The sequence below is a fragment of the Miniopterus schreibersii genome, assembly GCF_964146895.1.
Source record: "Miniopterus schreibersii genome assembly, chromosome: 3".
Lineage (NCBI taxonomy): Eukaryota > Metazoa > Chordata > Mammalia > Chiroptera > Miniopteridae > Miniopterus > Miniopterus schreibersii.
Window position 1 is genome coordinate 63892017 of NC_138103.1, and position 24430 is coordinate 63916446.

The following is a 24430-nucleotide window of genomic DNA, read 5'->3' on the forward strand; positions in this document are numbered from 1 at the left end:
ATCTTAAAACTTCGCGTTTGATCCGCAGCCCCCAACCCGTCGGCGCAGGCTCCGGCCCCAGTGCCTTGTGCGTGGGTCTGTTTTGCGTGTGCCTGTGTGTGGTACACCTTCTTCCACAGTGGGCCCTCTAGCGTGAGTGGGGGGAAGGGAAGAGATGTCCTCTGAGGTGAGGGTGTAGTCTGCGCTCCTAGTGGAGCTCACTGTGTCTGAGAGGGGTGGGTGGAGGCTCCGAAGGGACTGGAGCCCAAACACCACCAAGGGGAGGCCTTCGGGGGGTCTGGGGACGCCAGGCCTCCCACCTCCCGCCACAGTCCTCTTCGCCTCATGCTGCTGTGGCCCTTGGCAAGCCTACAGCCTCCGAACTTGTACACCTTCCGTGGCCCAACTCTGGGGTCCAGGAGGAGGCGAACAGGCTCAGGCTCTTCACCTCAGGAGCTGGGGATCTGAGGGCATGTTCATTGGCCCCTCTGTTCTGATCGCTCCATCCCACCTTTGGCCTCAATGCTTATTCCTCCACTGGCAGCTTGAGGTACATTGACAAGGCCAGTGCTCGCCAGTCATGCAACCAGGGACTGAGATGTGAGGCTTCTTTCTCCCAGACGCCCACCAACTGGGGTGGTTCCATGGAGTTCCCCTCCCTCAGCTTTGGGAAGGAGGCCAATCCAGAGGCCAGAGTTTCTTATCAGACCTGTCCCCACCCCACCCCTGCCCCCACGCCCCAAAAGAAGTCATCCTCTTAGACTTCTTCATGATTGAACTTGACAAACCAATCTAGTCTCTCCGGTCCCTGGAAATACATTTTTTCAGAATCAATTGAACAAACTGTTTAGGATCCATGACTTAGCCTGTGCTGAGCAGGGGTCACAAACTGGCTAAACTCAGGCTGATTTTGTTTAGATGACACCAGAGTTTTGGGGGAAGAGTTGAATGTTTTTGTGCAGAGCCTGCTGTCTCTGGTTTACCCCAGGTCTCATCTTTGGGCTTAAAACAGAAATGCTTTATACATTTTTAAAATGTTTATTTATTTATTTAAATTTCCATTACAGTTGACATTCCATATTATTTTATACTAGGTTCAGGTGTGTAGCATAGTGATTAGACATTTATATAATTTACAAAGTGATCCCCCTGATAAGTCTAGTACTAATCTGACATCATACATAGTTATTACAATATTTTTTTTTTACTATATTCCCTATGCTGTACTTTACATCCCTGTGACTGTTTTGTAACTACCAATTTGTACTTCTTAATTCTTTCCCCTCCTTCACCCAGCTCCCACCTCCCTATCCCATCTGGCAGCCATCGGTTTGTTCTGTGTCTATGAGTCTGTTTCTGCTTTGTTTGTTCATTTATTTTGTTCTTTAGATTCCACATATAAGTGAAATCATATGACATTTATCTTTATCTGACTTATTTCACTTAGCATAATACCCCTAGGTCCATCTATGATGCTTCATACACTTATATAACCTACTTGACCTCAAGACTTGTTACCCTAATTTTTTTATTATGAAAAATTCCAGAATACAAAAGTAAAGAGAATGGTATAATGGATGTCCATATCCCCATACACTGTCACCCAGACCTGGAGGCTTCTGATGTTGGGATCCCTGGGGAGATCAAAAAAATTGCAGCACAATCCATTTCTTTGCAAGTGTGGCATGCTCCTGGTGTGGCATGCTCCACCCTCATTCCTACCCTGACTTACGAGTTGTTTTTTGTGTCTCTAGAGAAGCATCATCTCTTTATACACTTTTTCTCATAATCATTCAGTGCATATTTGTTGAGCCCCTCAAGTGTGCCAGGCCCCCTTGTCGGCCCTGGAGCTAGAGCACAGAGCAAAACAAACAAGGTCCCTGTCCTCAGAGGACTTACAGCACCGGATGGAGGAGACAGACAGGCTACAATACATAAATAAATAAACAGGTCACGTGGTGCACTATGAGACACAAAAGCAAAGTTGTTTGACAGAGTGTCTGGTCAAGGGGTAGGGGACGGGCAGGTTGGATGGGTGGGCACTCTAGGTAGGTATTCAGAAGGGCCTCCCGGAAAGGATGATGTTTGATCTGAAACATGAATGGCGAGAAGGCACCACCATGTGAAAATCTAGAGGGTGTCAAACTCCAGGCAGAGGGAACAGCCAGTGCAAAGACCCCGAGGTAGGAATGAGCTTTGGGACTGTATGAGGAACAGAAAGAGGTGAGCAGGATGGAGATATTTCTCAGGGAATCGTTAGGGCACCTTGCCCCCCTAACATGGCTTTTCTCTGTCTTCACAGCGCCATCTGTAACATCTGTGTGACGCTTAACTTCTTTAGTGAGGACCTGGCTGTCTTCCTCGTGGTCCAGGGGCTGACCAAAGGCAGGGCATTGTCATTTTTATCTTTATATCTACCAGCCCCTTAGCCCAGTGTCTGGCTCATATGAGATGCTCAATAAATATTTGAGGCATAAATGTGTGCTTGTAGAAGAAAAGAAGATGGGAACCTGGAAACCTGGGAACCTGGGTTTTAGACTCAAATTTGAAAGCAACAAGCAAATCACAAAAATTTTCAGCTCCTAAAATTTTCTGTACATGTCCAAGAGAAGGCGACTGATGTATTTTTATAGCTATTTAAGTTTCCTTCTTTCTAGCAGAGGCCTCCCAAACATTTAATCATTTTTTCATTCATCAAATATTTATTAAGTTCTTACTACATCCAAGGCATCATTCTAGGCACTTGGATATGGAAGTGAACAAAGCCAAGTTCCTGACCTTGAGTGGTTTATATTTTGGTTTGTGGGGAGATGATGAAAAGCAAAGATTTTTATGAAATGTATGACAGGTGGTGACAATTGCCACCCCTGCCATCCTCGAGTGACGTGGACTATGGGCAGCACCGAGGTTGCAGCCCCCACAGGTGAGAGTCAATGCAGGGTCCCTGTTGGCTGCTCGCGGGAAGGGCTGGCGGTGGACCTTCAGCGACCCAGAGCCCTGTACCTGTCCTGTGTCTGACGTGAGTCATACAAAATCAGCGTCAGCTCTACACTGGACAGCCCAGTCTCACCCGATTCTGGGACAGAAACCCTGCACCTGCCAGTGGGAGCCATCCTGTCACCAGGTGGCCCTCCTGGAATTGGGGCCACCAAGAGTCCCAGGGCTTTTGGGGGCACTTGGTCAACACCAGGAGTGAGGTGCAAGTGGGGGACATGGGAGGGGGAAGTAGAGCGTCATTGATCACCCAGAAGGGAAAAAACCAGGATCGGGTCCCATGCTGACCTGTCCAGGCTCTAGACACCCCTCCCTGATGGCACAGCTGGCCCTGACCGGTCCTGGCTCCTGGAGATAGACTTAGAAAAATTTGAGGCAGGCTACACTGATGACCAGAACCCACGCAGGGCCAGGACCAGATTTGGGGCACTCTGCCTGGATAACCACAGGAAGGGACTCAGGGCCCGGGGCAGGGACAGGCTTGGGTTTAAAGGTCAGACTGATATCCAGTGGACGTTTTTGGGAATGGTCTAGGCTGGAGATATAAATCTAGGCGTCATCAAGCTTCTGAGGATAGCTTTACAGAGGGGAAAATTTCTCAGGTTTCTAGCCTCCAAACTCCACCACCTTATTATCAAATGGGAATGGAAACTAGGACCGGGTACCATGCTGACCTGTCCAGACCTCTAAACAAGAATTACCCACTGGATGGTTTCTAGAACCTCCATAGCTTGTGCAAACCTACAAGGAACCCCGAGTAACCCCGAGTCCTGAAGACAGAAACAGTTCATAAAATGAAAAACCACAGACCCAAGTCTCCGCAGGAAGCAGCACCTGTGGGGAGAGCGACACTTCCATTTCCCAGGGCCCGGCTGAGGGGAGGCTAATAACATTTTCCCTGCCCTCTGAACAGTGCTATTTGTTTTAGTCAGCCATCTGTTTAACCAGGGGAATAATTAATTAACAATTAAGTCTGTGGGAAACATATCACCAAGTGGCACTCGGTAAATATTTATTGACAATGATGAGGCTATTGCTTATTATACCATCAAATTAGAAACTTAAACTGGAGGCTTTTGCAAGGTGTTAAGAGATCTGTCATCTCACAGATGAGAAAATCGAAGGTGAGAGAAGTGATGTATCCAGTGTTGCACAGTGAGGGAGGGGGGCAAAGCTAGAACCTGCACCCCAAATTCCTGATTCTAAATGTAGTCATTGCAAAAAATAATAAATGTATTCATTTCCTTTTCTACTACATTTGCGCTAGTGTTTTGGGGAAATGGCTGAATTCCACTAAGCCAAATCATATGGTGAGACATTAACCTTTCCAAAGAACAGAAAGATCTCATTAAGTCAAAGTAATTGGGAGAATGACCAGACTGAATTGGGGGAAAAGCTTGAAATATTTTCAGAGATATTCAGCTTTTTCCTTTCAAGGCCATGTAGTAAATTGGAACAAATAACCACAAAATGGGGGCAAGCAGAGGTCTCGCCGAACCTGCTTGAAGGAACAAACAGGAATCATTTATAAATGGTACATTAACGATCTGCATATAAGTGATGACTGCAAAAAATATTTTAGGCATTTGGGGAAATAAATTCTTATATTTATGCTAAAACATTTTATTAAGCTAAATGTTCCCCTTAACAACCCACTTTATGCAGAAATTTACATAGGGAAACTTCACCAGTATGTCAGTCAAACCATGTGTTAAAATTATTTCGCGTTTCATTTAGTGGCATGTAAATTAACCTGTTTTTTTTGCTGCTCTCAAATTGTGGGGCATTATTTCCATAGCTCACAGCAGCACAAATGATGACATCTGTCTGTCTCACTTTTTATCCCTTAATTTTTCATCTATCCAAGGCTAACAGAATGCCTCCCGCTGCTTGAGAACTGGGAGCATTTTCTAGCGTTTCCTTTCCCTCACCACACTCCTTCCAGTTTTTGCCAAATGACCCTGCCCTTCCTACCAGCGTCTGTGAGAAGTCTTTGCCTTTGGCTGCCTTTCTGTTGTTTTCCATTCAAATACTCTCAACCTTCATTTGCTCCTGGAGGTGTTCAGAAATATTGGGTCTTGTTATCTCTGTAACACGCTCACTGTCAGGCAGTTCCTAGCACTCCTCTATTTTCCTCAAGTTAACTACTTCATCCTTTATTGTGTAAGAATCACAGTTATCTACCTGGCAGGTAACGCATGGAAGGTTCCAGACTGGCCAAAGGTGTGTTATTGACTAACAGAGAAGCTGTTTGGGGAAAAAAAAAAAAAAAGTCTGTGTAATGCTCGCAGCCAACCAATGTGCTCAAAGCTGGGAAAAATGAAGAGCTGGGGGACATGGGGATCAGGTTGGAGACATACGCGGTCTTCCTGGATGGGCGAGTTGTCTTGGATATGATTCAGTGATCCACATGTCTTAGAAAAAAGACTAACAAGAAGAAGGAGGGCTACAGATATTTCTGCCATTTAATGTTACAGTTCATTCTGATGAAACAGCTTAGGTTCAAAGCGAAATAGAGCAGCCCAGGCATTCCCTGCTGGGGACTTGCTGCCCCCCTCTGGAGAAGTTGGGAACTGAAGCTTTTGATCCCTTCTGTCTAGACGGGTCTCACTAAGGCCTGCACTGGCCTGATTCCCTTACCAAGAGGCGCTTTGCTGCATCGTAAGGAAGTGTCAGGCCATAAATCGCAAACGGTTTATTCAGTGAGTTTACACTGACTGAGTAATGCAAGGACCTTTATTTCCTGGCCTGAGGATGAACTCAGTCTTTTGACCCATCTGTCCCAATTCCACTCCTCTTCTACCTAGAATCCAAGCTAAAAGCAGCCTTGGACTAGCAGAAGCCCTTCCTGACTCGGCACCCTGTCTCGCTTAGTCACCTTATCCTTAAAAGGGAGAGTTTGGACTTGTGATCTCTAAGGTCCCTCTGGTTCTGACTATAAAAATATATTTACCAGTGAAAAATGTCTATTTAACATAAAGAAACTCTGAAGTATTAAATGGGCCTTCTTCCCTTTTAATGAACAAGATTTCTGGAAATAAAATGAATGTACTTGGTGGACAGGCTGAATTTCAAATTTTTTCTCCAAAATGTGAAATGTGCCACTAGGAGGCAGTGTTGACATAAAGTTCATTTAAGCACACCTATAATTCCTTTTGAGGGAATGGTTTTTAAATCAAAAGATATAAGAGTGATTAGAGGTTACAGTGTTTTGCAGGGCAATAAAGTTCTGAAAAGAATATCAAAGGGGCAACCATCTTACACAGTACTAGAACAGTAAATCCAATAAAAGTTTCTGTCATCTGTAAATGAAAGCATTAAATACTGAACGGGATTGAGAGTGAGAAGTGGTAGATAGCAACTTAAAAAAAAAAAGTAGCGTTTTAGTCTCCTCTAATTTCACCTCAGTCATATGCAGCCTCTGAGAGCTGTGTGCTGCTTTGGTTCCATTTCTGTGCATTGGGGGGTGAGGGGTGGATTGCTAATTACTTTTGTAAGAAAATTCTGGAAATTTATTTTCCTTTTTAATACTGCCGCCTTCTCCTTTAAAACTCCAGCATACTTTTGAAGAAGGAAGGTGGTATTATTTTTTTTAATTGGTGGATAAACTGAGGTAGAGAGATTTCATATAGGACTTAGCAAATTATAGAATGAAGAATCTAGGACAACCAGGATAGTCTCATTGCTCTTATTTTTTTAATAGATGTTCAGAACAGCTAACCAATCCAAGGATGTTTAAGAACAGCATGGACTCTTCTCTTTCCTAGTACATGAAGGGTAGCCGTGTTTATTCTAATGGTCTTGCGTCTTCAGGCTTGAGCTCTCAGAAGAGAGTAGATAGTATCAGCTGAAAATACATTTCTCAATATGGGAAACCTGGATAGAGTTTGGAGAATTTCTGGGTTTTTTCTTAAAATTATACTTTCTTTAAGCTACCAAAGTAACACATACTTGTTGTTCCTCAGACTTACCTGCCGGAGGCATTTACATACATTCAGTTTTGGGTGGAATGGAGAGGGCCTACATACCAATCCCTTCCCAGCCCCTCCCTACTGGTTGGTACGTTTCTTAGCAGTAGAAATGGATCAGCAGAGAGAGAACAACTCTGGGCTTCAGATACTTATTGACCAGGCCCCATATTACTTATCTGCTAAGAATAAACGTAGAGAAATAGGAAAGTCCCCATAGCTGAAGTATCCCATAGCAGTGTTTTTCAAACTATGGGCCAAAACCTGTTAATGGATCATAAAATCAATTTGAAGGATCTCGGCTAGCATGTTTTATAAATAAAATAGTATGGAAAGAAATGGAATACAAAATAACAGAATGGGTCACACACTTTATTTCAATAATCATATGGTATGTGCTTTACTGGGCCATCATATAAATTGTGTTTCTTGCTAAGGATCATGTTCAGAGGAGCTTGGAAGCCGCTTCCCTGCGTCACTCTATCTGTCCCCGCCTGGCTGCTGACCCACGTATGACAGCTCCTGTCCAACCCCCTTACTAGCCTGCAAACTTCTCCAGGTGGGGTTAATGTCCGAATCACTCCATTGTCCACGGCGATTTCCTGAACACCTTACGCGGGTGGGTGCTTAGTAAGCCTGCTTAAGATTTACTTCATGACTTATTTTGCTTCTAAGGAAACTTCTAAAACATACTTTTAAAATCGTGAGGCGCTATCTGAAATTCTATTTCGCTCAGCTCACACCAATGTTGTGTATAAGCTGGTGTCAACATGAGCGCTGCATTTTAACTGTCTTTTCCTCATTTCTAAGAACTGTGGCCCAAACAGAAAAGAATTCACAGAATTGGGTTGTGTTGAGGCTCCTACGCGGATCTGAATTTCTGTTTTTCAAAGAGCTCTTTCAGCTGCTGCTCGGTGGTGGCTTCCTTCTGCTGCATCAGCAAGGAGGTTCCTTTGGTCACTCCCCAGGCATCGGGCTTTGACATGGCGGGGTTGTAGGGCCTGCCTGAGGCTATCCGGAGGTTCTCCCAGTACTCCTTCCTGGCCCTGGGCCAAGAACAAAACGCACGTTAGCCTCCGCTGAGAGGGTCTCTGCGCCGGCCTGGGATACAGAGCCTCCGTGGCGCCAGGGCTGCACTCGGACTGTGTGCATTAGAACACACTGATTAACCTGTACTAAGACTACCCCCTCAGAATCTGGTGGGTCTAGATTAGTTTGAATTTCTTCTTTTAACCTATACATAGGGATCAAAAGCTAAGAAGTACAACAGAGACACTTTCTGATTTACCCTGCTCCCAGCCTCGCTTTCTGCCACTCCACTCACGGCCGGCTGGGCCCCACTTGCTGCTCTCCCCAGCGCCTGGATGGCCCCCACCTCTCACTCCCTGGGTCCTGCCGCCTCTCCCCACCGTCTCCTCTAGTTCAGGCCTCATCACGTCGGGTATTCTAGCAAAGGCTGCCCGCCGGTTCCCGGTCTCCAGGCTATTAAAACTTGCTAACTTGCAAGTCTTGCCCTGGACCACTTGGGACGCAGCCCCAGGCTCCTCACTGCCTTTGGGATGAGGCCATCGTCAACGCGTGAGCACGAATAAAAGCCTGCCTCCCCTTCCTGCCTTCTACCTGCTGTCCAATTCCGTCTCCGATATTCTCCAACTTCTAATTCCTCAACACGCCACTCTCTTCCCACCTCAGTGCTTGCCTGTAGGCTGTTCCCTTGTCTGATGATGTAGTTCACCCTTCGAAATTTTGCTTGGGCACCAGGTCTCCGAGGGACCCTGCATCCACCCCTCTCTGCCTTTCGCCCCCACGGGCCATTAGCTGCCCTGCTCCCCCTGTGCGTGTCTTCGCCTTTGGCCTTTCTAGGCCGATTTGAACTTACCTGTTTACCTCTCTGCCTACCAGACTGTCCGCTCCTCGGTCCAGCTAGCTACCTCGGTGTCCACAACAGTGTCTGACATAGTTCTGCTCAGTTCACGTCGGCTCAACAGGGCAGACCCGCTCCCTCTGCCTGGCCACTCACCCTCCATCGCCTCTGTCTCACGGAAGCCTACTTAGCCCTTCAAAACCCAGCCCAAAAAACCCCTTCTGCTAAAGTATCTTTCTCTTAGGCAAACATGGTGCTTCTCTTCATTGTTATTTTTTATCCATGCTTCTAGTGTTAAAGCAGTTACCACAGTATAATACATTGGCTTTCTTATCCATGTTCCCCAGGATACTGTGAGACCCCCGGGCCAGGGACCACAGCCTGCCTGTGACCGACCCTCCCTCCCTCCCTCCCTCCCTCCCTCCCTCCCTCCCTCCCTCCCTCCCTCCCTTCTTTCTTCTTTCTTTCAACCACAGCTTTTCATTCCTCTACTCCTAGTGCCCTACACACTGCGTAACATAAAAGCTATTCGTTTATTGTTCATCTTCTCCATTGGAATGTAAGCTTTGAGGGCAAAGACCTTTTCCATCTTACCCACCACTCCATTCCTGGCTCCGAGAATTGTGCTTGGCATAGAACAGGCGCTTAAATAATATTTGTTATATTTAAGTTATACTTAAATCTTAAACAATCAACTGATTCAGTGCCAGTGTCCACCACATGGATGGTGCCCTCCTAGAGCATGCGGTCGCATTTCACTGCAACTTACATTACTTATGTTCTCTATCCCTAAGGAATTCTCTAGAAATCGCTCCATCAGGATGTTTTACAGATGTCTCTGTGAGAGAATTTAAGGGTAACTGACTATCATCACTCAGCAAATCAGCCACACTCTTTACGACAACCTCACTTGGACATATCCACAACCTACGAAAGTTTGGTTTGGCAAATATAATGTAAAGGTTCTTACCTGGCTCTAACCCAGGGTTTGGTGTGCATGTTGAGGCCACTTCCCCAGCTGCCATGTTTTTCTGAAGCTGGTGGCAAAAAGCCCCTTTCTGGGGCCAGCTCCTCCGCAATTGCCCTGATGTGGTAGGGCTCGAATCCACAGCACCCGCCGATGAACCTGACCCCCAGGTTGTAGGCCTCTCTGGCGTATTTTTGAATATCCCACCTGGTTGCAACTCTGGGCTCCAGTCCTGCAATAAATGGCATTATGCCCAAATTAAATATTTATATATATATATATATTTAACATAAACAATGATGATAAGTACGTGATCTTCAATAAATGAGTTAAATACGTTTTTAATATTTAATTCTTAACTTTTCAAAAGGGCTAGCTACTCTGCGTCCCTGTGTCCAGTGTGAAATGCTGTGGTAGCCAGGCTTCAGGAGGAACCCCGCCCCCTGGTGTTCGCACTCTTGGGTAGCCCCCTCCTGCATTTTATCGGGTTGGTCTGCGAGACTAGTAGAGTATGGCAGAAGGGGTGGTCTCCGACTTCTGAGGCTGCATTGTAGAAGACATTATGGTTTCTGCCCTGTGCTCTCTTGGAACACTGACCCTAGGGAAAGCCAGATGCCACACTGTGAGAACTCTCAAGCGTCACAGTGGGAAGGCCCATGAGCTGAGGAACTGAGGCCTCCAGTCAACAGACAGCAAAAAATTAACACCGACCCCTAACAGCCAACTGAGAGAGCTTCGAGGTAGATCCCCCAGCTCCCATCAGGCCTTCAGATGACTGTAGTTCTGGCCAACGCCTGGGATGCGACATTTTTAGAGCCCCTGAGCAAAAGCCACCCAGCTAAGCTGCTCCTGAATTATGATGCACAGAAACTGAGATCGCAGGTACGAAGTTTCGCAGTAATTTGTTATACAGCAATAAAGAACACAAATGCATTGTCATTCTCCTTCCATGGTTCTTCTAGAGTGATTTTATAATACTTTACTTCTCCAAGGGCCCCTATAGGATACAAAATGTGCTTAGAATGGAACAGGAGGCTGGCCATGCTCTGGCTCTGCTGATACCTCTGGCCTTGATTTTCAAGGCAGACTCACCCCCACTTCAAAAACACACTAAAAGACGTCATCCCTCTGCCTAGACTGCGAGTACGCCCTCACTTCATCTGCCTGGTCTCTTCATCAAATTTATCATGCAGTAGCCCAGGGACGGTGTCTTCCCTCCACCCTAAAGCTCTGGAGTATCTGAGCAACATTCAGAATAGAAGAAAAGGATCTTGGAGGTGACCTGGTTCTAACTTTATTTTTCTGATGAGAAAATTAAGATTTAGAGGAACTAAGGAATTTTGCTAAGATTACACGACTCAGCAACAGAGCTGGAACCAGAACGAAAATCTTTGCTGATCCCACCCGTGAGGGCATCCTTTTTACCAGCCTACAAGTATGACTGACTGGTCGCCTATCTAGGTCTTGATTCAACTTTGGTTTTACATCTAAGTTCAGGTCTTTTTTGCCTTTCCTTCTACGCCTGTCTAATATCAAGGGATTTGTGGCTGCAGAGAGAAAAGCTGGGGGCTGGAGATGAGATAGGCAGACATTTCTTCACTATGATAAAGCTCTAGATTTATTTGGAATCTGTCAAACGTAAAGACATTGAGACAGTGTATGGAATGTGTCTTACCAAAGGGGAATTCTGGCAGGTCGATAAATCCCTGTTTGCCGCAGTCGGGAGTGTGGTAGGCCAAGGGCTGACTCATCAGGTGGGCTTTCAACCCGGCTGCCTGCAGGCCTTCTTTCATGAGCTTCACTGTTTGCAGACTAATTGTGGGGTCGAAGTGGCAGTTCACACCCACGATGGCAGCTCCTGTGAGTGGGAAGGACATTTTAACTATAGGGATCCACCAGCATACCTGGAGGCCCACTCTCCTCTCTCCATCAGGGAGCTTTCATTTGGAACGGTGCATCTGGAGGCATAGCGCTTGATCCATGCTTCCTGCAAATCTCTCTTTACCTCTGGGTGAGAACAATTGCTAGCAGGCAGCAGGTACTTTCTGTGAAAAGTGCTTTGAAGAGTCTGGTATAATTGAAGTGTCGTTTATGCACACTTGGCTGTCCATCTTTTCCCCCAAAAAAGTCATTATTAGAGAGTTTTTAACTTCAAATTGCAGCAGTCAATTTTTCAATCTCTGACATTATGTTGCAAGCACAGTAACCTTTCAGCAGTCCCCGCTGCTAGGTGACACCCATGGCTACCACACCGCTCATCTGAGGGCTACGTCAAGGTCCCCTCTCCTCAGGCCGATTTAATAATATCACTAAAGCAGAGTCCGGAGCAGAGCTGATGCCACAAGCTGTGGCATCCAGTGGTCCTCCCTGGGCTGGGTCTGCCGTTTGCTCTGCATTCTTGTTGCAGTCAGGACTCCCTCCTGGTCATTCCTCTGAGGCAGCTTTCATAGGGGAACCCATGACCTAAACCCAGTAATTGCTTCTCTGTTCTCATTTTACTCTACCTCTCAGCAGCATTGGATCTATCAGGCCCCTCCCTCCTTTGTCAACACTCTCCTTCTTTTGGTTTCTGAGAACTTTCCATACTCCCTGAGTGTTGCTCCTTCCTCCCTGGCTGCTTTTAGTGGGTATTATGTGCCCACCCCTCCTCAAGGCTAAACCTTTCAACCCTGCAGTGTCCCAGGGTCCCACTGAGCCATATTCTGCTCTTCAACTACATCTCCTTTTCAGTCTCAGGGCTTTCAATACCATCTATATCCAGAACTCTCCTAAACTTCTCTCTCTAACCTGACAATTCTTAGGTCCAGAATTGTATATTCAACAGCTTACTTAACATCTTCTCTTGGATTTTTTTTTTTTGATTTTTTTTCTTCTCTTGGATCTTGACTACCTTTCTCCCCACCTCCCCCTTTTGGATGATCTGTTGCCAGAATTTTTCTCTCCTTGCTTGACTTCCTTATGCTAATGAATTAATCATATGTTGGCTATTTTGGGGATATCTATTAGGTATAAGGGCCATTGTAAGGAGTTCTAGAGAAATATAAACATAGGATGTAGTTCCTGACACCAAGAATTTTATAATTTAGCACAGGGCTTTCCAAGGTTTGCTCCATGAAAATAAGGTTCTATGATCCATTAAGTTAGGCAGTAGCTATGTCCCCTTCTAGGACACTGTCAATATACCTGAACATATCAAAGGCTCTGAAAAGGTCTGTAGTAGAGAGACCTGCTTAACTTGGTTTAACATAGCATTTTCTAAATGTATTTGACTATAGAACCCTATTAACATTCCCACAGGCTAGAAAATGTTGACTGAGGATATTCCAAATGAAGGGTATAAACAGACAATGTTCTAGTTCCTGAGAGGAGGGATTGATACGTGGGGGTAAGGATGATTATGTAAGGGTACATGGAGGTAGAGTTCGAACTAACATTGGAAGACAGGCTTATTAGATGGATATTAGATAGATTTATTAGACAGATATTTATTATGGACCTACTATGTGCTAGGCACAGGGCCCTCAATGCTGAGACAAAGAGAGTGCCTGCCCTCTTAGATTTTACAATCTAGTGAGAGTCAGACATTAAAGAGATAAACAAGTGAGATAAGTGGGAAGTGCTACAAAGGACATAAGTAGGGTACAGTGATTTCAAACACTGTAGCCACCTACTCTGAACAGAATGGTAAGGGAAGGATGAGATGCAGGCCAAGAATCCTTGCCAATGGTGATGATGAAGGCCTGCTCTGTTCTTTTAGAAATAAGTTAACTTCTCCCCTCCATTTTTATATTACCAAGCAAAAATTAGTATTATATAACTTCATTCCTAAATCTAGATAATTGTTATTGTCAATGACAAGTATGAAGTGACTTCCATAAAATAGCAGGAGTTGGATAAAAATCAGGAATTAAACAAATAGCCAATCACAGTCTCTATTCCACAGGGTGAGTTGGACTCTCCCACTGACACTGAGCTATTCCTTGGGTTTCAGACAAAACGAGGCAGCTTTGAAAACCATCCACACTCTCACTAATTGAAGTGAAACCCAGTATTAGGGATGAAAATTATATAAAAAGATAAATTAGGTTGTCAGTATTTCATATCAAAGGGTTTTTAAAATTTATTATATCGGGCACAAAAAGCAAAGCATACCAGTAATTTTATGAGAGTGGAAAAACTTTGGCAGTCAGGGAAACTGATTTAAAAGTTATTAATGTTTAAAGACCTCAACTTGAGATAAGTTTAAAATAAAACACAATTTTTCCAAATGCTCCTTCGGAGTTACCGAAGTTCTTCTCATTCCTAGTTGTTAAACCTTTAGCATAAGCCTAGTTGCTCCTTTCAAAAGGCTGGTATGTGTGTGCGTCTTTTTATGTTTTTAACACTTAGGACTCAACAATATTAATATTCCTAAAAAAAAGTAAATTAATGGTTTTCCTGTTAATAAAAGTAGTAAGTGATCCACAGATGGACCTGCATTTGTATGTTATTTTAAAAGACTCACTAATTGCAAACTGATCAAAATCCATCATCACCTGCTTTAACCAGGCGCACTGCGCACTCGCCGGGGGTCACGCCGTGCAGGTCTCCCTCGGGGCCGATGCACATGGTCGCTGCCACTGGCTTCCCGGAGGCTTTCAAGGCTTCCACCGCCCACACGGCCTCTTCAACATGTTCAAAATACTGAAATACGGCAAGGGTAAGGAGCTTTTAGCCTTGTTTCTCTAGAACAATTTGAAAACTTATTCCATTGCTTAATAATTAAATTATCACTGGATGAGTGATTTTCAAACTCTGCATTTAAAATACTTTGAAAATCGAGAATGTGAAATTGAGAACCATTGGCAGTTTTAAAAGAAACAGAATGGTGCTTTCTTACTGTGAACTGCAGTCAGAATGTTTGAGGAACATTGTGTTAGATTAACTGAATCAAATTTAGGGGAGCCCTAAACTGGGAAAAGACTTCGAAACTAAACATTGTTATTACTCATCATGATTGGCACCTACTCTCACATGGTCCTCATGCAAGCGGAGGGCAGAGAAAGCGTATTAAGTGTCCATGTCTCATCTCTGGTTACGTCTTTGCTTACCTCTGCGATCAAGAAGTCCACATTCTTCTTCAGGAAGACCTCTAACTGTTGCTGAAATACTTTCTTAACTTCCGTTTCACTCTTGCAGCTGAGGTAGGAAGGTGTCTGACTCACGCCTCCTGCCACCAAGGCGTCCCCCTCGTCGGCCACTTGCCGGGCAATGTCACAAGCAGCTTCATTGACTTTCTGCCCCTAAAATGGTGGGTACGTGATACATCCACATTTTTATGTGAAATTGAAACAAAATTCGTATTCAAATGTCCACACCTCAGTTGTGCGCTACGCTAGCGATCTGATTCCAGACAATGACAGTGATGGAAGCGCTCGAAGCTTTACCAGGTTGAGCAAGTTGCAGTAACAATAACATCAATAATAGTGATGAGAAAATAAACCTAACGATGGCATCTAGGATGTTCCATTATATACCAAAGATCTGTGAGAGGGTAAAAGTCTTCACATGGGGCCTTCCAATGCCTCAGCTGCACTCAGAGGAACAGGGGTGATAATGAGGCTCGTTTGTCTTTATGACAAATAAAAACAAAATTCAATGAAAGTGACTACAGAATTCATGACTTTTTGTCTTTCTGTATTTTCTCAATTAACAGATAAATGTATCACAAGTAAGGTCTTTTCTAATATTTAGACATTAAAAATGAACATGTCCCCAAAACCTCCAGTGCAGGGCTCACAGATTCATGGAATTTTGAAATCTCTCTCCCTGCTGGAGGTGAAGAAGCTGAGGCCTTGATGGGGCAGGTAAGTGGCTTGCCCAGCGGCACACAGTCGATTGTGGCTGAGTCAGGAGGATTCCAGGTTCACTGACCTCTTGTACCTACGACCTTTCCCCTACACTGTGCCACCTTCCAAAGCCCGCGAAGATGACAGTTTGTAAGGATGCCCACCCAGCAGTCGGTCAGGGGCCCGAGAGAATCGTTCATCATTAAATGCCTTTCCGCCGCCCTGGGGGACTCCGGGTAAAACCTACGCATCAGCCACACATCTCATTGCTGTCGTATTTAAAGTGAGACAACGCTCTTTGGAGGCTCGACACCTCTCTGTGAGAACCCTGCCCGTGACGAGCGTCTGCCAGCCTTCCGGTGCCACGCGGCTGTACTCACGGATATTTTCTCTGCCACGTAGTTGCCCCTGTTCTCCAGCTTGTCCTCGCTCGCGTAGAAGGTGAAGGTCTGCATGACGTTGGACCCGGCTCTGAGGAACTCGCGGTGAAGCTGGCGGACTGGGGGGAACAGGAGAGGCATTCATGGCTGGGGGCTTCTTAACCCGCCACGGTTTCAAAAGGCTCCAAGATAACAGGGACATAGCTGCTTAAATTCCCGCGTGACACCCGGGGCCTCTCGCCAGGGAGAAGAGATTTCTCCCATGGAGCGGGGTGAAGGAACGAGGGAGGTCCCAGAGTGGGGGATCGTTTCAGCGCTTTTTGCCAGGTAGCGGAGGTAGGGAAGGGCATTCCCCACAGAGGGACCGGCCTTAGCGAGGTCAAGGAGGCAGGAACAGGCGTGGCATTGGCGGGGGCAGGAGGAGCCTGAGCAGCTGGAGGGGAGGGCGTGTTGGAGAAGCGACGGAGATGCGGGTGGAGAGGTGGGCTGGCTGGCAGAGTGAGGAGCCCAGGCTCCAGCCACAGGTGCGGGGGCAAAACCAGCCGTTCGTAAGCCACTGAGGGATGGGATTAGCTCAGTGTTTCCGAAAAGCGAGTGGACTAAGTACTGGAGCAAGGTTCCCAAACGTGTCCGTGGGTGAGCGCCAAATGACAAAGCTTTCCCAGGGTAGAGGAATCATGATAGGAATTTTTTCCATATAACCAAATGTATTCAGTTTAAAGAATTATCTATCCTTTGCTCTAAAATAGGGGTCCTAACCCCTGGTTGCCCACTGGATCCCCTGCAGGCTTTTTAAACGTTATGGATGCTAGGGTAATCCCACAGATAATCTGATTTAACTGGTTTGGGGCAGGGCACAGGCTCTCTTTTTTAAGGTTTCCCAACAAATTCTTATTTTTAGCCTTGTTGAGAACCACCACCATTCTAAGAGAGTGGAAAATGTTCATTTTGTAAAATGATAGACTTAGCTGGTGTTTGTTTTTGTCAGGGGAATTCACTGGGCAAAGAAAGAAATCAGCAATCTGGTGTCAGTCCCTGAAATTTATTTTGAAATTTCAGAGGCCTGTAAAACCCAACGGTCTGGAAGTCAGGAAGTTATTAGGACACTGGAGCTCTTAGCCCTGAGAGGCTAAGACTGGAGATGAGTCTGGCATCTTTGTATCCCAAGTGCCTAATAGACCACAGAGAACGTAGGAAGCTCATCTTTTGTTTTTAAATAAACAAATAAATGAGGCAAGAAAGCTTTTGAATTTTAGAAAATGGGTTTCCAAGCTTGAAGCCAAATCTTTGTTTTCACAATCATGGAAACTTTAGTTCTCAGTGGGAATTTAAAAGGATGCCTAAATCACGGGGCCTCAAACTTGTTTTAATTAGCAACAGAACCAAACCAATTAGAAACGCCTTCTTTGGAGTCCCCCTGTGAGTCAGATGAGCGGCTGCTGCTGGAGCAGGGGCGCAGGGCCTGCAGACCAGGTGCCTGTACACCGGAGTAACACGGTTTATAACAGGAAGCCCCCCAGGGTGTCCCTGGGTGCGTTTCCAGAGACTCTGTGAGAAGGTCCTGGAATGGTGTGCTAATTGTTTGTGTAGATGTACATTTTACAGCGCAGACAGTTCATACACTTTTATCAGATTTTTCCAGAGGGCAGTGACCCAGCTCCCTGTTCTTAATTGACTTGATTGTTACACGGAGCTGCTGAACACTGCAGCGCTTCTCAAGATGTGATCCAACTCAGACTCACGTGGGGACAACTGTCATGAATTCAGATGCTTTAGACCCTTCCAGACCCAGCAAACCCCAATTCCTTGCTGAATTCAATGCCAATCCCACTGGGTGGAAGAACCACAGCTTTTGGCATAAACTTCAGTAGGAGAATTAGTCTGGTGATTTCTGGGTATCCTTCCAATTTCTATTTTCTGTGTTCTCTCCTCATAAGACTCCCGAGTCTCCATCCACTAACCAGTAATAGAATGTGACTGGTCTCTATGACAAGGACACAGCTATACTGATTCATTACATTCGTGTTATGGCTTTAAGCTCTTCATTTACTAGTTTTATCTTAGCATCACAGAAGCTAACTTTACCCCGTTGCTGGACTGGGTTGAGCTTACAAATTCTTACATCCTTACCATTTTTAAATGAGGCATCGTGTAGGGAAAAGGTCATGGGCACAAGAGGTCGGTGAACTTGGAATCTTTCTGACTCAGCTACAATCAACTGTGTGACTTTGGCCCAGCCATTTACCTGCCCCATCAAGGTGACAATTTCTTCATCTCTACGATGGAAAGGGAGTGTCAGAATTCCCTGAGTCTGCGTCCCTACAGCACTGGGGCTGCTTGAGGACAAGTGTCCATTTTTAATGTCTAAATAATTACTCGTGTTACATTTATCTGTTAACTGAGAGAATACAGAAAGACATGATTTCTGTAGTCACTTTAATTGAATTTTATTCTTATTAATCTTAAAGGCAAGTCCTCATCATGGTCACTATTTGCTAGGTAGTCTTCTAAGTGCCTCATAGGGCAGGCCATGTATTTAGCATCTGGGGGAAATGAAAGGTGTTTAAAGAATTCACACTCTGAAAGAGAGCGGTGGTCAGTTTTCATGCTATTTTATGCAAATGAATTTGCACACCTGCAGGTGCTTTTCTAATTTAGGCTGGGCAATGGCTAGAACTGAGATAGACCCCAAAAAGTTTCCTGGGAAGCTGTACTGCATCTGAAATGTTTTTGGAGGACTGGTGCCTGGGCTTCACTTTTTAGTGCTGGAAATGGTGAGAAAGGGAAGGTTATGCTACAGGTCTGATCCAAGCCATTTTGGGACCAAATGTGTCTTTGCATCCAAAATTTGGGGAATTTTAGAAAGGGAATACAGTATACATGCTATATATTACCTACCACTCTCATTAGGGTCTGAAGCAGTAGCCCTCCCCCCCCCAATCCAACACATTAATATTTATTTTGCATGAAAATATATGGCTAACCACACTAAATGGGATACAATTATAAATATCCTCACATTAGTTCAGGTCACATTTTGCCCCCAAATGATTTTGCTGTAAATTTATTATCCCACTGAAGAAATACTGCAAAATTTTATTTGACCTTTCAGAGTTCACTGTGGAATTCCAAAGACTTGCATTTCTCAAGTAAATTTACAAGGGTAATATCTAGCTATGCTCTGTACATATATAACTGGGAGGTATTATCTATATGCATATAATCTCCCTCAGGTTCCATCCCACCTCCCCTCCTGGCCGTAAAAGATTTGTGGTCAAAAAAGTAAAGTGAGAATAAGGCATGTGGGTACAGGCGCAGGCCAGGTAGAAAGCTGAATTTAAATAGGGTGCATTGAAATACAATGCACTGAACTAGTCAGCACCTATGCAGAGGAGGAGGGCCTACGGGCAAGACCGCGACTGATACCCTACCGTTGAACCGAAAGGCGGTAAGGAGGGAAGGTGGACACGTGCAGGAGAATGGATAATGAACGAGAAGGTAGCAGGAAGGAGGGCTGAGAGCCCTGTTGGGGCTGAGGGCTGGCAGTGCAGGAGAGAGTGAGCAGGAAAGAAAGGAGGTGGTGGTCAGACAGTGAGGGCTGGTCATTGCAGTTTCAGAGACGGACGGCTATTGACCAGGGCAAGGCCTCGGCGTGCCGGGGCGGGGCGGCGCTGGAGGCAGAGCTCAGTCGGGGATGCGGCGGAGACCAAGGCACTAACGGAAAGAATGCCGGATGGGTCATCGCGACGGACACTGAAGTCGCCTGGACAGGCGAGGGAGGGAGGCAAGGGCAGAGAGGAAGGCAGCGAGCCAGATACCAGACTCCTCCGGAGCGAGGGCCAGGGATGGAGAGGCAAACGGCGCCAGCAGGGGGCCGTCGCGCTTACCCAGCAGGTGAGCCCCACTCAGGCCAGCACAGGCCCGAGGGCTTTCATAAACCTTCCACGTGCGCACCAGGCCCGCGTCTACACAGCGCTCTGTTATGAGCGCTTGGGCGGGCGTCACCAACCTGCTTCTGGGTGCTCCACGGCCGCCTCCGGGGTCCAGGGGCCGGCCTTCACGTAGCCCCTCTTCTCCAGGGCAAAGACAAACCCTCCATCTCCAATCACGACCTCGCCAGCGTTTAACCGTTCTAGGATGCCCTGCAAGTACGGGTGAGGGGAAGGAGAGGCGTTACTTGAGTTTTTTAGACACGTTTCTAGCTTCAGTGCCGTTGCCACCATATATTTGAGAAGCGTGATGTCTTTAGAATTCTCAGCAAGTTCACGTCTATTGTATAACGTCGCGGCGCTCCCTCTAAGGCAAACAGCCAGCATGCTCACAGAATGAAAACCTGCGTACACCCGGGCCGGGGGGGGGGGGGGGGGGGGGGGGGGGGCGGTCTTTCAGGACATATTAAAGAGTTTTTAAGAATACGGTGGGAGGATGTGATGTTTGAAGCAATGCCTGCAGAGGGATTAAATGGAAAGATTTTGTTGTAAATCCTCAAATGAAAACTTAAGCCCACATTCTTACGATGGCGAAGGCTAGTCTTTCTTCTTCTGCTGATAAGCTAAAGAGATCATTCATGTTGGAAGTCGAAGTAGCATATAATACTAGTAAGGCATTTGGAAGATGGGAAAGTCATGAGACACTTGGTAAAGACAAAAGGAAGGACATACAACCTAAAAGGTGGTCAAGTCCCTTAAAGTCTTCTGTCTTTGGTGTTATAATTGTTCCTACAACAGCAGCTATGTTACGCTGCCCAGGGGTTATGAGTGTGGGTGTTTGCACTCTGCAAGTGCAAGATGACAATAACACGAAAAAGACAGCTAAGTAAAGTATTTGTAAACTGATTTCCAGCCCAATCGCCGTACTATTCGAGTCATTTACAGCACTATGCAATAATTACCCCGGTGTTAATGTTCAATAGATCGATTTTGAACTAAATATTTCTAAAGGGCTTTGTGAATTAGGAAGTAATTTTCTAGTGTAACCATTTCTTTTTCATTCATAGACTTTAACAATAAAAGATACCCTATATTCAATTAAGGTCATTCTCTCTCATTTCATAAATGAAACATTAAGGCCCGGAATCTAAAAATTTAAATGGAGTCCGCCAGGTGGGGAGTATAGGGCCTCCTGATTCTTTTATTCATAAGTGGTGTCTAGATTCGATTTTAAATGGGAGTGGTGAGGGTGGGACAGCCCCGAAAAGACCATGTAAAGGAGTAACTTGGAATGTACTTACCTATTGTGTTCCATTTATTACCAACGCTACTTGCTAAAACAAATGCCGATGTAATAACAAGGGTCACATAAATCTGTGAGAGCCAATCATAGGACTATGCATCCCAAGTCCCCCCTGCCTTTTTAGAGCCTCCCTCATTTTAATTCTCTTTCCCTCCACCGTGCCATCCTGTGCCATCCTGTGCCATTTGGTCAGCTAGTGCTCAGAGAGAAGAGAAGATACAACTAACATTTTCACTTTAAAGTAAAATAGGAGGGTCACGTTCTGTTCCCTAATATCTGTTCCAGATAGAAAAACTTTGAAGCATAAAAGTCTAGGAGATAACAGTCAACTACAACAATACAGAATTGATCACATGCAGTTTTGAAATTCAAATATGTCATGATTTCAACGCGCCTAATGCTACAACTTTATGACCCAATTAACAAGAAAAATATATATATATATACTGCTAGTCAGTGCAGCCATGTAAAAAGCAAACAAGAATCAAATAAATGAGATAGGACTTGCTACTTTCATTTGACTGAAATAACTCATGATATTTTTGTTCAGCCACTTAGCAACTCTCCTTGAACATGTGTGTGTTTTCAAACTCTAGTACCACAAATATTTAAATACACAGCATAGCTAAGAATCTGATATTTGCTGGTGGATGGCTAGTGGTGATTCCATTACTGCGTTCACAAATTCGTTGAACAATTGCATCTGGAAAAACAATCGCTTAGATTCTAGTGCATTTTTTAATTGCCTGGAATTCAGACTTTTCTGTTCCTAAGCTAAACAACTTTGAAATAAAAGTGGAATGTGCTATGAAAAAAATTCTCATATTGTTTTGTGAAAAAGTATTACAAAACAGTATGGGTAATATCAGACCATTTTTGTATAAAAAGTGCATATTTCCCTAGACAACAAACTAGCAGAATATACTCTAAAATGTAGCAGATGGTGTTCAGAAGTCTTTTCCAAGCTGTTTACAATGAACATATGTTAGCTTTGTAACATATATTATCATTTTAAACTCAAAAGTATAGACATATTATTGTCTATATTTTAACACTGACATATGTGTGGAAACAAGGTTACCAAAGAAACATTTTTTTTTCATTTTATGTCCATCTTTTGCTTATATAATCCTTTAAAATTAATCCCTTAAAATGTTTCATTTTCTGAGTTTGAGTTAGAGAGTGGGTTAGAATCAATGGCTATAAGAATGGGGCCAAAACAAAAAAAAAACTTTAAAAAAACCTCTGTAGGAATCATTCTTTTTTCCAGTCTACATCAACTATTCATTTAGTAGATTTATGGACGGGCAAAGATTCTCAGCCTAATTGAACTGGTGATAGCCTACAATTGTTTGCCACTCAACATCTTCTTCAGCATCTATTAATGCTGCGTGGCATTTTAAAATTTTAACTGGGTTAGCTTTTTTCTTTGTGTGGAGAGCTTTTGATTTGGAAGGGAAGGCAATGAGGATGAGAGGTGGACCTGCTCTCATGGTCCTTACAGCCTGGGAGCTACAGGTGGCCTGGCCCCCTCTGCCTCCTTACCGTCCCTCCTCCGGGCACATTGACACCTAAAGGTCAAACATGTTTCCTGCTCCCTGCGTCCATCTCTTCCCACCCACCCAACCAGAGCCCCACAGCCAGTCCCCATCCATCATCCATCCACCAAGCTCGACGGAAGGGGACAGTCGGGACCAGAACACAGGTCCACCAGGGGAAGACACGTGCTTGTTGTTATTAACCAGGTGCTGGAGATGTTTTAAAATCTTAGTAACAGCCCTTCCACCCTATCTTACGGCCTCTGTGCCCAGTTTCGAGGCCCTCGTGGTGCATTTCGTTGTCGCTGAAATCAAACTGAGGAAAACGTACCATTGCCCAACCAAGCGGCAGGGGAGGTGCGCGGAGCCCCACAGCGGGGAGGCGCGCGCAGGAAACTGTCGGAGCCCAGCGGCGCCTCGGGATCAGCGCGCGGAGGGGCGCGGAGGGGCGGGAGGGGCGCAGCGGGGCGGGAGGGGCGCAGCGGGGCTGAGGGGCGCAGCGGGGCGGGAGGCGGGCACACAGGCGCCGCACGCCAGCCCCGCGCCCCTCGCCGCGGGAGGGAAGCCCCGCCTGTGACCTAGGGGCTGCCGCTCTGGGCAGGGCTCCGAGGCTGGAGTCTCGGACGCTGGGGGCGCCCTGCAGTCGGGAGCCACGGAGATGTAGGGAGCGCCCGGACAGGGGCAGGACTGAGGGGCTCGGAGGCGCCTGGGGCCTTGCAGGAAAAGCCCTGCGAGCCCCTTCTCCAGCCCGGCTCCCAGGACGCCTCTGCACTCCCCAGGCTGGGGGCTCGGATTCGGTGGGTTGACACCCAGAGCCTGGGCTGGGCTGGAGCGCGCTCGGGTCCCCAAGACTCACCTTCTTGGCCTTTTTGCCCCCAATGGGTGCCATGTTCGCGGTGTCCGGACTGGAGCTCGGCGGGATGCGGATCTAGGAGGCCAGCGTGTCCCCCTGCTCAGCCCAGAGCTGCCCACGGAGCGGGGCGCTTTATACCCGCCGCTGGCTGTGGGGTGGTTTCCCGGCCTCCAACTGCGGGCCTCGCGCGGGGAACACGCCCACCGGCCTTTTATGAGGTCCCCCCCCCCCCCCGGGGGACCTGACTTGCTGAGAGGGCCAGAGGAGATGATCGAGGCTGTGCTCCCAAATGGGTGAAACCAGGGAGAAGTAAAACAAGAAAAAAATGATAATATTATGAAGTTACCACTCCCCCAGGCGTCAGGTCTCCCTGCTCGCTGTCCCTCCGTGCCCCTTGCGGGCCCCTGATTCTGATTCACTGCTCCCTTGCCGGGATCCTCAGCCATTATTTACCTAAGCCACCTGTCAAGGCCCCCGCGAAGGCCATCCGTGCCCAAATATTTGCCCAAGGCTGCGGTACAAGATTACCCGGTGAGGGGGCGATGCCCTGGAAGCCGGCCGGTGTCCTGTGTGATCCATGCAGCGTTACATAAGGAACACAGGCTCAGCCTTTGCAGGGGACCCGTCCTGACCCTGAGCCCTGGGCATGTTTAAAAAGACCTTCTGCCCTTGTAGCCAAACATGCCTTGCAGTTTCTAGCACAGGCGTTTTTAATAAAATTACTATTTCAATAATTGATCATGTCCACAGTTCAATGAGTTCACAGTTCACTTGCCATGTGCCGGCCCGGCATTAAGCCTGTGACAGACTCAGTGTGACTTGCTAAG

General features: G+C 46.1%; 1 protein-coding gene across 1 annotated transcript; it reads right to left on the minus strand.

Moving 5' to 3' along the window:
• Nucleotides 1–7292: 7292 nt before the first annotated feature.
• LOC308555388 (betaine--homocysteine S-methyltransferase 1) lies at nucleotides 7293–23699 on the minus strand. Its single transcript, XM_081133644.1, has 8 exons — nucleotides 23607–23699; nucleotides 19990–20122; nucleotides 15981–16099; nucleotides 14863–15054; nucleotides 14308–14455; nucleotides 11448–11630; nucleotides 9776–10004; nucleotides 7293–7987 (listed from the first exon to the last, which is right to left on the minus strand). Exons 1-8 carry the CDS (start codon nucleotides 23637–23639, stop codon nucleotides 7804–7806), a joined length of 1221 nt encoding a protein of 406 aa, XP_080989770.1. The 5' UTR covers nucleotides 23640–23699; the 3' UTR covers nucleotides 7293–7803.
• Nucleotides 23700–24430: the final 731 nt, after the last annotated feature.